Source organism: Mustela erminea, chromosome 16, assembly GCF_009829155.1.
Source record: "Mustela erminea isolate mMusErm1 chromosome 16, mMusErm1.Pri, whole genome shotgun sequence".
NCBI lineage: Eukaryota > Metazoa > Chordata > Mammalia > Carnivora > Mustelidae > Mustela > Mustela erminea.
In genome coordinates, this window is record NC_045629.1 from 69,873,530 (window position 1) to 69,887,003 (window position 13,474).

At 40.1% G+C, this 13,474-nt stretch overlaps 1 protein-coding gene across 2 annotated transcripts in view; it reads right to left on the minus strand.

Annotated features, from left to right (window-relative positions):
* Positions 1–13,474, minus strand: part of WASHC5 (WASH complex subunit 5) — a 59,428-nt gene that overhangs the window by 43,945 nt on the left and 2,009 nt on the right. For both annotated transcript variants that reach the window (XM_032315661.1, XM_032315662.1), the window contains exons 2-7: positions 9,777–10,086; positions 9,125–9,270; positions 8,057–8,141; positions 7,358–7,458; positions 5,152–5,344; positions 2,505–2,657 (exon numbers count right to left, since the gene is read on the minus strand). In XM_032315661.1, coding sequence (XP_032171552.1) covers positions 2,505–2,657; positions 5,152–5,344; positions 7,358–7,458; positions 8,057–8,141; positions 9,125–9,270; positions 9,777–9,962 — 864 coding nt within the window. In that variant the 5' untranslated portion in view covers positions 9,963–10,086. The remainder of the gene's footprint in view (positions 1–2,504; positions 2,658–5,151; positions 5,345–7,357; positions 7,459–8,056; positions 8,142–9,124; positions 9,271–9,776; positions 10,087–13,474) is intronic.

The window sequence follows — 13,474 nt, forward strand, 5'->3', positions numbered from 1 at the left end:
AGAGCAGTGGTCTCCTCAAACATTTTCACCTCTGCCTTTATGCAACTAAAACTTACTGAAAACTCCAAAAGTCCGAAGGACTTTTTTTTTTTTTTAAATGGGGTTGTATCTATTGATACTTATCATATTATACATTATAGCTGAGACACTTCAAAAACTATTTAATTCACTTCAAATAACAAGAAACCCACTACATGTTAACATAAAATGTTTTTCATTAAAAAAACAAAACCAAAAATGACTAAAGGTTTCCCAAAAAAGTTTTGTGAGAAGGGTGGTGTCACTTTTCCATTTTTTCGAGTCTCTATAACGTCCAGCCTAACTGAACACGGCCGGACTCGCACTCGGCTCTCTCAGTCAGGGTCCTGAGGTTGACTCTCGGGGCCTCTGGAAAGGCAAAGTGCACTTGGGAAAGGATGAGAGGAGAAGGCTCGGACCACTGTGGTGTTATCACAAACACAGTTTCACCTCACTGAGTCCTGGAACGAGCCTGGGGGACTCCTAGGGCTCCCCAGTTCACGTGAGAATCTCTCGACTAAAGGAAACAAAGCAATATTTTTGCGGTTCTTAACTCACCTACTTCAGTCTGTATCAAATTGGGATTATTTGTCGCTATTTTTGCTAAAAGTTGCCGGAGAAATCCTGTGGTCCTGGGGATCCTCTCTTTTTGGTGGGAGTGGCTAAGCAGGGAGGTCGGATCCCCAATTTCATTTCTTTAACAGTCACAGCTCGTTGTACTTCCTTTTTCTTCTTGAGTCAGATTTGGTATTTATATATTTTTAAGAAAATTTTCTATTTCTTCAGAGTTTTCAAATATATTGGCACAAAGTTGCTTAGAAGTTTTCTTATACTTTTAAAAGCTCTTTATTTTATCTTAGGTTTGTTTTTTCAATCTTAACATATTTAAACTTGTCTTCTCTCTCTCTCTTTCTTCCTCTCTGGTCAGTCTCACTAAGTATTTTATTAGTCTTCAAAAATCCAGCCTTTGTTGTATTGATATCTCTCTTTCCCTTCTTCTCCAGTTCAATACACTGCTGCTCCTACGCTTATTGACTTCCATTCACTCGACCTACTCTAGCTTCTTAAAGCTCAATATCTAGCTCATTTATTTTTTTCTAATTTTATTTTTAAGTCATCTCTACACCCAATGTGGGACTTGAACTCATAACCCTAAGATCAAGGGTCACATGCTGCACTGACTAAGTCAGCCAGGTACCCCTCTAACTCATTCATTTTTAATTATTCTTATTTTTAAAATAAATATATTTAAGGTTTCATTTACTTCAGTTACTCTGAAGAATAGTTTTTTGTCATTCCCACGAGCTTCACTTTGTAGTATTTTGATGTTGGGTGATTCTACATATTTCTTCTCTGACATTGAGATTTCCTCTTTTGTTTTTTTAGAAGATTTTATTTATCTATCAGATAGAGAGCACACACAAGCACGGGTAGCAAGAGGCAGGGTGAGAAGCAGGCTCCCCACTGAGCAAGGAGCAGACTGTGATTAGTATCCCAGGATCCCAGGACCCAAAGATCATGACCTGAGCCGAAGACAAACCCTCAACCAACTGAGCCACGCAGGCATCCTACTGTGATTTCTTCTTGGACACAAAAGTTATTTGGGAGTACATGTTTTTTTCAAACACTTAAAAATACCCTTTAAGCAGTGGCTTCTAATGTAATCATGCTACAGTAAGAGAATACAGTCCATAGACTAAAATTGTTTTTTTAAACTCCATTCACTTTGTTATATGATATTTCCTAACTTTCATACGTATCCTTTCAACTATACACAAAACATCTATTATGGATTTTTGAAAGAGCGGGATTATATTGAGAAAGAGGTATACTAAAATTTCCCATCATGATTATGGTTTCATCAATTTTTAAGTTATTTTATTTTTGCTTTATATATTTTGAGTATTTAACTGGGTGTGAATTTATAAATTGACCTTGGATTATTCTTATTAAAATCATATATGTCAGGGTCCTGGGATCAAGCCCCACATCGGGATCTCTGCTCGGTGGGGAGCCTGCTTCCTCCTCTCTCTCTCTGCCTGCCTCTCTGCCTACATGTGATTTCTGTCAAATGAATAAATAAAATCTTTAACAAAAAATAAAAAAAATTAAGTAAAATTCCTATTCATAAAATAACAGATTGATTTATAAGCTTAGAGTCATGAACTAGAAAAGAATAAAGAAATACTTATGAAACAGTTACAATCTCAGCAACTGAAACAAGATACATTTGAATACATGGTTTTACCTTGACAGTATCATTTTAAGAAAAAAAAAACTGTTCTTCAGAAGTTTTCCTGACTTATTCCTTCATGTTATGATTTCTAAGATTCTCAACATACCTATAGCAATTTTAGCTAAGTGACTGTATGTCTCATTATTTACAACATTACGACCTCTTTTGGCTAAAGGCCAAAAGAACAGAAAATCGGTTCCCTAACAAGGTTATTACAGAGGAAAAAAATAAGACTGATAGTAATACTTGCCCAATTATCTGGAAAGTATTTGTCCACAATCTCTCTCATCTTTGCCTGGTGCGTGTGAAGGATGGAAGGTTCGAAGTAGAGGATCACGTACAGCATGGCGGCTTGAGTCGCCAAGGCCGTGCTGCGGTGCTCGGGCAAAGGGTATGCAGAGACCTGCGAAGCACACAACCCCGCAAAGAGGCAGCAGTTGGTGACATCTGAATTCTTGCGTGTGCCGGGTAAGCGACCAGGTTCCAGGACGGCCATCTCCCAACAGGGGTCCCTGGGCCCTGGGAGCAATTCTCAGAGGGCAGCACTGCAAGGAATACCGTGTAACCAGGGCCTGCCTTCTTACTGCTAATCTTCCTTCCCACCCCTGACTCTGCTGCAATTTGAAGTCTTTTCCTCAAAAAAATAAAAAACAAAAAAAAAAAAAACAAGAAAAAGAAACGAAACTGTTTGACCCCCTGTGTCCTGACAGTTGTCCACTTCTGTGTCTATCAGACATCTCTCGGTGCTGACAGACCCCAAACCCTGCCACCATTTTCTCACTTCCCAGTTGACCCTACAGCTCACTGAAGCTTGGCCTGCCCTAGCCCCTGGAGTCTCTTCAAGTCACTCATCACCTCACAATCCCTCCATTCAATGGCCTCTTTTTCACACTCTCCCTTCGCTTCTCTCCTAGTTTCCCAGACTCTCTCTTGTCGCCCTGCTTTGCTGGGTGTTCTCCATCTGCCTTTTAGGTGCTGGTGTTTCCTAGGGCTCCACTGCCTCATGGGTTACAAACCCAGCTGCCCAGAGTACCTATCACTTCAAGGACTACAACAGAGAAGGAGGACCCTGCGACAGGGGCAGACACAGCAATGTCGTAGGGAACCTGCAGGCAGGAATGTGGCCCGGCCTCAGGAAGCTGAGAACCAGAAAGCCTTCACTTATTGTCCCCGCTCTCTCTCCCCAGACTGTTCTTACACAGGACAGAACGAGGCTACCCCAGACTCCAAATTTTGCATGTTGCGAGTAAAGCCATATCAGACATTGTTTCTTGGGCCCGATTCCAAGTTACCTGGCGAAAGGGAACTTGGTCCATCTTGGGTCAAGCGTCTTAAACACCCCCTCTCCGCCACCAATCAGCCATGACCAGGGATGGGGGAGGTACAGGGCAGAGTGGGGTGGGCACACGGCACAACTCCAGTGTAAGCCGTTAATAAAGGTCAAGGGGTGAGGAGAAAACGCAAACACACTGCCTTGACACATGGACCACGTACGAGGCAGAAGGGGTAAAGAGAGACAGTGAAGCAGTGTGGTCTTCGGAGTCATACAGACCTGAGTTCAAATTATGGTTCTGCTACCTAGTTACATGACCTTGTGAAAGGCACTAAACTCCCTAAGCCATATTTTTCTCAACATGAGGACAATGTTATCCACTTTGTAGGACTATTCTGAGGAAAGAGAAAATGGTTTATGAGAAAACCTACTATGAGTCTGGTTGATACTGAATTCTCAATAAATGTCGACAGATATTATAAAGACCTAGTATCTGCAGGTAGCTTTTGATTTTGAACTCTTAAAAAAACCCACAAAAACCTCTTTTATTTATACTGAACATATTCATAAAGGAAACTAGCAGGCTACCTGTACACAGCAGCTATGCTGTGTAATAAATGATACCCAGTTATTACAGGTCTAATTCTTATTCTAGTAAGAAAAATATATAATACATAAAATTATGTGGGTTTTTTTTGTTTTTTGTTTTTTTAAAGATTTTACTTTGGAGGCATCTGGGTGGCTCAGTTGGTTAACTGTCTGCCTTAGGCTCAGGTCACGATCCTGGAGTCCCTTGATCGAGTCCTGCATCGGGCGACCAGCTCAGCAGGGAGTCTGCTTCCCCCTAGTGACCCTCTCCTCTCTCATACTCTCTCTCTCTCTGAAATAAATAAATAAAATCTAAAAAAAAAAAAAAGGTTTTACTTTTAAGTAATTTCTACACCCCATGTGGGGCTTGAACTCACAACCCTGAGGTCAAGAGTTGCACGCTCTACCATCTGAGAAAATTACATTTTCTTTAGGAAAATGAAGTCAAAAGATAATTTTCTTTGGTATCTTCTTAAGTGAATGATACACACACTCGGGAGAAAAGTGAGGCAAATTGCAAATGCTACAGGTCTTCAGAGCTCTGTGCAGGCTGTCTTCTTGCCTGGACCTGCCCTCGTGCCTCCTTCGCCACCCACAGTAATCTGGCTGCCCCTGTTGTATGCTGTATGGTCCCTTCTACTACTCACCTTACTCTGCTATAATTCCTTTAGTTATCCATCTTCTTCCTTCAGCTACAAGCTCGTTATGGGCAGGGACCATGGCCTGCCTTCATCAGCAATGGATGCCAGCAGCTAGCTCGTAATACACACTCAATAAGTCTTTCTTGAATGAATGACTGCCAAGAATGCATCTTTTTTCCAAATACAGATCAAATGCCATCTTCCCCCTGAAATCTCTAATTCTGCCCAAATTATTGTCCCCATTTTCTTTACCGTCCCATAGTACAGCTTCCCAAATTTGAAATTTTTTAGCTGCTTTTATTCTTTTGAGGAAGAAGGAAGGGAAGGAATCATTTGAAGAGGAAAGCAAAATCCATCTATGAAACTACTAAGATCTTGATAGATTGAATGCCCACCTGGTTATAAATATCATCAGATCTCAGTCGGCCTATGACCATACTGATGAAGGCTTCATTGATAGGCACTCTCTGGAAATAACTCTCAGGGTAGTTGGGTGGTCTTTTGGCTCCTGGTTGACTGGAATAACCTGTACTTCGGAGCAGCTTACAAATATCATCCATATTTGAATCAGCAGAAGATCGAGCGGCACTGAGCCATGTTCACAATGGGAAATAAAGGGCCAGACAAACGGCATATATTAGAAACTCAAAAGCCAAAAAGAAAAGCAGAATTTCATTATAAGCTGACTTACGTGGTTTCAGATAAGATTTCTGGTCAATTTCTCTCCCTAAGAGTCACAATTACATTTTCAAAAAGCCTGTTACAGCACATACATAAAATGGGTTCTTATACATATATATAGTCAGTTCTATGTTAAAATCCACAACCCCTTTTCTAAAATCTGGATACAGCATTTTCCAAATATAAGAAGTTAGCAGGGCATATATGGTGATACTCTACTGGGTCTCAACTGGTATCACACGATCAGCAAATTTGTATTTCTGCAGTAAGATTTATGAACAGTCATGCAAGTGAGATCAGTGAGGACTACTGATAGCCTTGGGTCTGCTCTGCTCAGGTTTTTGACTCCAGATGATTTCAGGTTAGATCAGCTTTGCTGCCAAAGGAGTTATTATGTGCACGTATATGTGTGTACACATGCATATATTTTTTTCAGAGTCGCAGATAAAGATTTCAAAGTCGCAGATAAAGAACATGAACCAGCACCCACATTTTGTAAGTTAGAAAATAGTTTTAAAAGATGATGTCAACTTAGTGTGGGGCATGCAATAACTGGTTCTTTCTTGGCAAGGTGCACCTTCTACAGAGATTTAGTCAAAACATCTCTGGTTTTCAGGGGGGTGTGGAGTAGTAATCCCTCAGAGAGACCTAAAGAATCTAAGACTTGAAGACGACCTCCTATTTGATGTAAGAATCTCCTTCCCCACAACTCTGCCTTACATCTGTTCGGTGTCATTTCAGTAATGGATCCGTACATTCTAATGAATTAGCTGTTGTACTCAAACGGACAAAGCTGGATTGTCAGAGCTGGGCTTGATAAACTTTTTTTTTTCTTTCTTTTTTTTTTTCTTTTCACTTCTTCTTGATGTTATTTACTGCTTTAGTTTTTCCATGCACTTTGGGAAATATGGGCAAGGCCACTCAAAGTTCATTTTAAAAAACATGGATGTTAAAACAGCTTGTGGTCAAACTGCTGTGAATGAATCACGCGCTCCTCACATATGCATGAAGCCAAAGCAAACAGGGTAGCTGAGTAGCCTGAGGGGAATGTCAGGCTGAGGCGGTCCCAGCTCCTGCTGAAGATACAATGTCTCCAGCGATCCCTCTCTGTTGAGGATCTGCCCCTTTGCCCTATTTATTTTACCTTAATTTCTACGTTTAAGAATGTTCACTCTAATCTGTGCCATCTTTTAACTCAGGTTCTTGATTCCTGCTTATCATCTGTTTCTTCCCTGAATGGTGACTATTTTTAACATTGACCTTGAATCCAAGTTTTGACTCATTAATTTAACAAACTGAAACCCACGCGGTAAATACTGGAATAACAGAGCTTTGAGGTGGCTTTTGATTTAAAGACCCAACTTCTTGACGTTGCAGCTCAATACAAACATACAAAACACATGACTGTGATACGTGCTGTTGCTTCTGTTGCTGTGTGTGTGTATAAATTCACTTCCTAACCTGGACTGATACCTTTTCAAAGTCATGAACCTAAAAATGACAACAGAAAACATACTTGTTTCCTTACATCTGCCCAGGAGTAATATTTAAAAACTTAAAAAAAAAAAAAGGTATTCATTAGACTTCCAAAATTCCCCAATTTATCTATCTTTAAGATAAAGAAACTTCAGATTCCTTTTTTATTTTTTTTAAAGCTGAGGTACCATCATGGACATGATAATCTATATATCTCTAATAATCTACAGTATATAGCTCTTCTATATGTAATATATAGATTATGTGACATATAGTCTATTATTATGATGATGTAAAATATAGAGTAATCATTACAGTTCTACACTATGTTCAGAACATTCTAGATCATATTGCTGCTGTTCCCAGTACAAGTAGTTTGGAAACCTTCAGTGCATTTTACCAATAGCAAAGCTTTGGGAGGATGCAGTCCTAGCCCCAGGATACCTGTATCGATAGTAAGACACCAGCATTCTCTCTCTGACTTCTCCTTCAATCTTTTGGTCGATGACCAGCAGCATAACTCCATATAAGTACAGTGCTTCACACTACGAAGACAGGAAGAAGGTGGCCAAACTCACAGGAGTATACATTCTTACGGAATAAGGTCGATGAGGGTTAATTAAAAAGAATCACTTTGTTCCCTTTCCTCCTGAAAGCTTTATATTACAGGGAGAATGCAGGTTTCCCCAAAGGGTTCTCAACTTCTGTACAGAATGGGCTTTGAAAAGTGTATGTGCAATAAATTTTAATTCGCAGTGATTACCTTTCAGGTGGCCTACTTTAGATATTTGGCTAGGGACCCCAAAGGGAGTCCCCCTAAATCCTTTACATATTTAACAAACATTTTTTAAATGATTATTACGTACTACTTTCTAAAGCTAGATGTCTGAGATGCGAAAGAGAAAGAAGATAAGACTGTTACACTGAGGAAGTTCATAACCTCCACGTGAGTTCTACTCACTTGTAATTCTGTTCGGTCTGCTATGTTCTAAGTTCAGATACTGTTGACTAGAAGATAACTGTCAGTTTATTTTGCTTCTCTTTAAAGAAGGGTACTTTGCATGTCTTTGGGACTTAAGGGAAAAAAGTGATGCTAAGCTGGACATTCTCGACTTTCTATTTTAAATGGTTACTATTACTTACTAGAAGTTGTTTTCCATCTTCATTGAGAAGCACAGTTTCTAAAGTTTGCTGAATATAAACACCTTCATTGAGATCATCTAGATATCTAGAAATGAAACCCCAGAGCAAGTTATTCATTCTAATGAAAACTTGAACACCTTTGAAGAAGGAATGTAAAGATTTTTTAAAAGATGAGGCAAGATACCAGGCCTCCTGGCCTTCAAATAGTCTGTGGCCCTTCGTGCTCTTAAGAATGAACTTGTGAGCTGGAACTCATAGTCACTTCGGGCCACAGGCTGCTAACACTGGCTACTCCGAGTAGTCCCTAGTCTTAATTTATGAATTACAAATATTTTAGGAGTCATGCTATAAAAACATGGAGTAGTTAGTTTAAAAGCTGATGAATAGTGAATTCTTAAGGGCTGAAACGAAGAGAATACTGTGTAGTTAGGGATAAGAAGGAAGTTATGGTTACCAAGCCTATAAAAATAAGTTCCTTTCTCTCCACTTTTCATATATAAGATATTAAAATATGGTCATAAACTACAGGATTGAAAGCTACATGACGTAATACAGGAAACAGTCTGATGGTTGCCAGAAGGGAAAGGAATGGGGGGGCATGGGCAAAGTGGGTGAGGGGAGTGGGAGGTACGGGCTTCTAGTTAGGGAATGAGTAAGTCGTGGGGGTGAATAGTACAGCACGGGGAATGTAGCAATGGTAGTGTGATACACTGCATGGGCACAGAGAGTAGCTACACTTGCGGGGAGCAGAGCAAACAGAGTTATCAAATCACTGGGCTGTACTACGGATACTAATGAAACACTGTGTGTCAACTCTATGTCAATGAAAATAAAGCAAGCAAGCCCTATGACAGCACAAAGCACAATTATTATACTACTTCACAAGAGCAGGAAAAGCACGATAAAACTCTAAAATACTTCAGATGACCAGTGCCACAGGAAGGAAAGACAATTATGTATGGGAGATGTGGGAAGAGGGTATGATAACTGAGAAAGATGCCCATTTTCTAGCATGTCCCTTTCCCACTCTTTACTATCAGAATAAGCTATTGCTGAAGTAATCAATACCTGTTTAAGTCTACAATATATTTATGCACACTTTGAAATGCTAAATAAAATCTGGTCACAATTTCTATGTTGTTTTCACGAAATTCTTCATCTAAATCCTGTAGCTCTGGCTTAGCTTCCAGCTTGCTTTCCCATAATTCTGGACCCTGAGAAGAAAAACACATTTATGTGAAATGGCAATAAAAGCATACTTGTGGGTAAAATTTCTAAATAGCCTTTTAAAAATCTGCTCTTCTGCCTTCAAAGGGATATCGAAAATTGAAAGCAGAGCAACAGAAAGTAATGAAGAAAACAGAAGCCTAGATGCAAAATCCTTTGAAAGAAATGAACTTGAACTGTAACCATGATTCGCATGCTTTTAAGTGTGGGGTACTTGGTTGTGAAGTACATTATACCAAAGTTATCTTTTTAAGTTTGATTATATCGTGCTCGCTTCGGCAGCACATATACTAAAAGTTTGATTATATTAGGGCTTCCACACGATGCATTTATATTATTTTCCAGTTAGTTTGCTGATATTAAATTTGGTTTAAAAGCTTTCCTCTTTAACTCTTTCTCCATAATTACTTCACCTTTCAGTATCTCATGGTTCCCAGGGAAAGCATGCTTTTACAGACAATATGGTGGTAAAAATGCTATGGAGGAAGATTACCTTAAAATAGCTGAAATCAAATATGATATCTCCGTATTTCTGTTGATCGGCTCGGTCTCTGTATCTGAACACAGCGGGAATAAACTCAGAAAGCCTCAAAAGCTCAGCAATGATGGCGTTGCCACAGGAAACAATCCTGAGGATTGCCTGGCCACAGAGGTTGTTCTCAGCTAGAAAGTCCAACATGATGGGGAGGATGTACTCTATTCAGGGCCTGGCTGGTAGGAATGTTTCACAGGCTCAGAGCTGGCGTCTATAAATCACGAGATGAATCCAGGTCTGTTGACAATTGGCTGCTCCATTAAAAAACCTGTATCGCAAAAGAAAAGTATAAAAACCTCTATTTGTAAAGGGAGTGCGTGTAACATATCCGTAAGATTTTCCTCCCTAACCCACTTAAGAGAAATTAAAACAAACAAGAGGGGCGCCTGGGTGACTCAGTCAGGTAAGTGCCTGCCTTCGGCTCAAGTCATGATGGCAGGGTCCTGGGATCGAGCCCCACATCGGGCTCCCTGCTCAGCGGGGAGTCTGCTTTTCCTTCTCATGCTCATGCTCTCTCTCTCAAATAATTAATCGTTAAAAAAAAAAAAAAAAAGAATGTGTTCCGATATAAGGGAGGGCATTTATCCTCCACTCTTCTACTTTTCCATGTTGAGGGACTTTGCTCAATGTACACTCAGCCTCTTTCTTGATCCCTTATCCACTTCTCCCCATGAGAAAAGACCTGATGAAGCTGATCCCTGAGCTTGAGAGGACCCACTGAGCATTCGTGCTACCAATGTGCCCTAAACTGGGCACTGATTATTACGTTTTCCTTGTAGGAGTTGTTCTACCTTTGCTTACACTTGTTTTACCTTTGGAAAAAGAGAATTATGTCTTCAAATCCACCAGAATTAGGAAAGAGAACAACTTTTAAAAATGTTTTTCTCATATGTCAGGTAGAGGAGGCTAACATATGCCCGAGGAATACTACTGAGTGACTTTAAAGTAAGGGCAAATATTTTGAGCTAAGCTGTGGAAAAGTTTTGATTAGAAAGGTATCTCGGAATGGTACCATTAAAACTTATGAAAGTAAGTTTCACACATAACAAAATTTAGGGTAAAATATATTCTAATTCAAGGAAAAAACCAAAAATGAGTCAAAAGTTGATTTCACCGAATTGTGACTTTGATAATACAGTATCTTTTACTCCATGGTTGACTCTCATAGCACGATCTTAGAAAAAGATAATTTTTGTAAAAAATGTTCAAGATAGCATTCACTTTCTCAAAGTCTTCTCCCAACTCTTTTTCAAATCATTATCTTTGGAAATGTTCATTTTGTCATCATCTTTTTTGTATTTCTCTCCTCTAACTGTTAATTTAGCTAGGTCACTGTGGTCAACTTCAGGGAAGCCTCAATTATTTTTCAGCTTCATGAAGGCCTGTGTACTTCTCAGGATTTGCACTTGAATTTTGTACTGGTACTGTGTTCTATCAACATGACATTAAGATGACTGACCAACAAAAATATAGGAATTCAACCTACTAGACCCTTTAGGACACAAATATCTGAGTAAGAAGAAATAAGATTCTAAGTGGTCAACTCATTACAATTTTTATATCAATGCCAACTTTTATGTTCATATGTAATCCAGCTGCAGGGACTCAAATAGGTAACAATGAAATAATGAGGACTTCATCGCACACAAAACCAGATGTGGAAAGACTTTTTTGACAGGAGGGGGGCTTGCTCTGCAGTCCTAGCAAAACATTCCCCAACCCCTGTCACATATGTTAAAAGTTTGCTCATGTTGAGCTACCTACTATAGTTATCTAGTACCTGGATAACCCTTAAAGGTTTTCTTTCTCCCTTCTGTAAGTCTCTTATTATTGATTCAATACTTAGGAATGTTTTAATTTACTGGGAGGCTGTTGGCTCTCCAACAAGAATGTCCTCCCTCCTTTTCCTTTCTTCCTATAGAGGAGGAAACAAGTGGGTTCTTATTTTCCCAAAGCCCCTGAAGACATGTGACTCAATTTCGGCCAATGAGATGTAAGAAGTCTATGATAGGCCTTATGGGAAATGTATTCTTTTTCCTCTTGCTACAAGGAAAGAAGCATGAAGAGAAATTCCTCTTTTTCCTCTGGCTAAGCCCTCTCTTTCTTGCCTTTGAATGTGGTCCAATGAACACATCTTGCCTGACAAGGCAAGGTCACGGGGTGACAAGCCTAAAAGAAAAAAAGGCAAAAACCTGCTGGTGGTGGTTTGGAAGAAGAGAAAGAATCTAAATTCTTGTTGATGTTCTTGACTTGCTGATTCAACTGTGGCACTACGGACCTCTGCGATCCTTGTAAAATGAACTATTTTTATGGGTTATCTACTGCTAGTTGCCTTTTGGATTCTAACAGGTGGAAGCATTGACATAGACTCATTCATTCAACAAATATGCACCCAGTGCCTCCCAGGTGTCAAGCATGGTTTTAGGACCTGAGGATACTGCAGCGAACAGAACTAAATTCTTGCTCGCATAAAGCCTACATACTACTGGGAATGGGGCAGAGATAATAAATAAGTGCATTATGTATCAGGCTGTGATCACTGCTGTGAAGAACCGCATGATAAAGAAATGGAGTGTGGGCTGTTTTACAAAGTTTGTCAAAGCCTCTCTGGTCAGATATTTGAGCAGGGACCAGAAGGAAATGAGGAAGCAAGCAGGAAGGGTATTTGAGTGTGGTGAGCAGCCCCTAGGGCAATCCCTGATGACCTCCAACTCCTTGTTCATGCCCTGGGTGGGCCCCTTTCCTTGAGTGTGACTTACTGACTCCTAAGGAACAGAATAAGGCAGATATGAAAGATACAACTTCTGAGCTTAGATCACCAAAAAATGGTGACTTCTGGCTGGGGCATCCTCCCTAGTTTGTTTGTTCTGGAGGAAGGAAGCTGTCATGTTGTGAGAGAGCCCAGTGATGAGAGAGTGAGAGGCCTGCCAACAACCACTTGAATGAGCTTGAACACAGAATCCCCCAGAACCCCAGCTGAGCCTTCAGATAAGATGACAGCTTCTATTCACAGCCAGACTAAACCTCCCAAGAGCCCCTGAGCCAAAGGCACCTAGCTAAGCCACATCACCGATTCCTGACCACAGAAACTATAAGCCAATAGATATTTTCTTTTTTTTTTCTTTTTGTCTTAAGCCACTAGTTTTGGGGTAGTTTGCTATTTTACAATCGATAATCATCAGGAAGAAGGGCATTCCAAGCAGGTTTACAAGTAAATGCAAAAGCCCCAGGGCAGCCATGTGTTCAATGTGCTTAAGGAACAGCCAAGTGGCTGATGTGGCTAGTGCAGAGTGAACAAAGGACAGATGTGCAGATCAGAGGAGGTGGATGGGGTTAGTCCAAGAGCAGGGAATGCTGAGAAGCCACTATGGTTGTCTAGAACTTTGTCTCATGAGGGTATCCTTTAGTACACATTAAGGCATAAATTATTAACAAGTCCTTTCATTTTCTCATGATGTTTACTTGTTAAGCCACACTGATCTTTAACACACTGAATTTCAGATAATTTCATTTTTTTCATTCCATTTTTTTTTTTAAAGTAAACTCTACCCCCAGAGTGGGGTTCGAACTCACCCTGAGGTCAAAAACCACATGCTCTACTGTCTGAGCCAGCCAGGCACCCCAATTTCATCCCATTTTTTGCACTGGAATGGTCT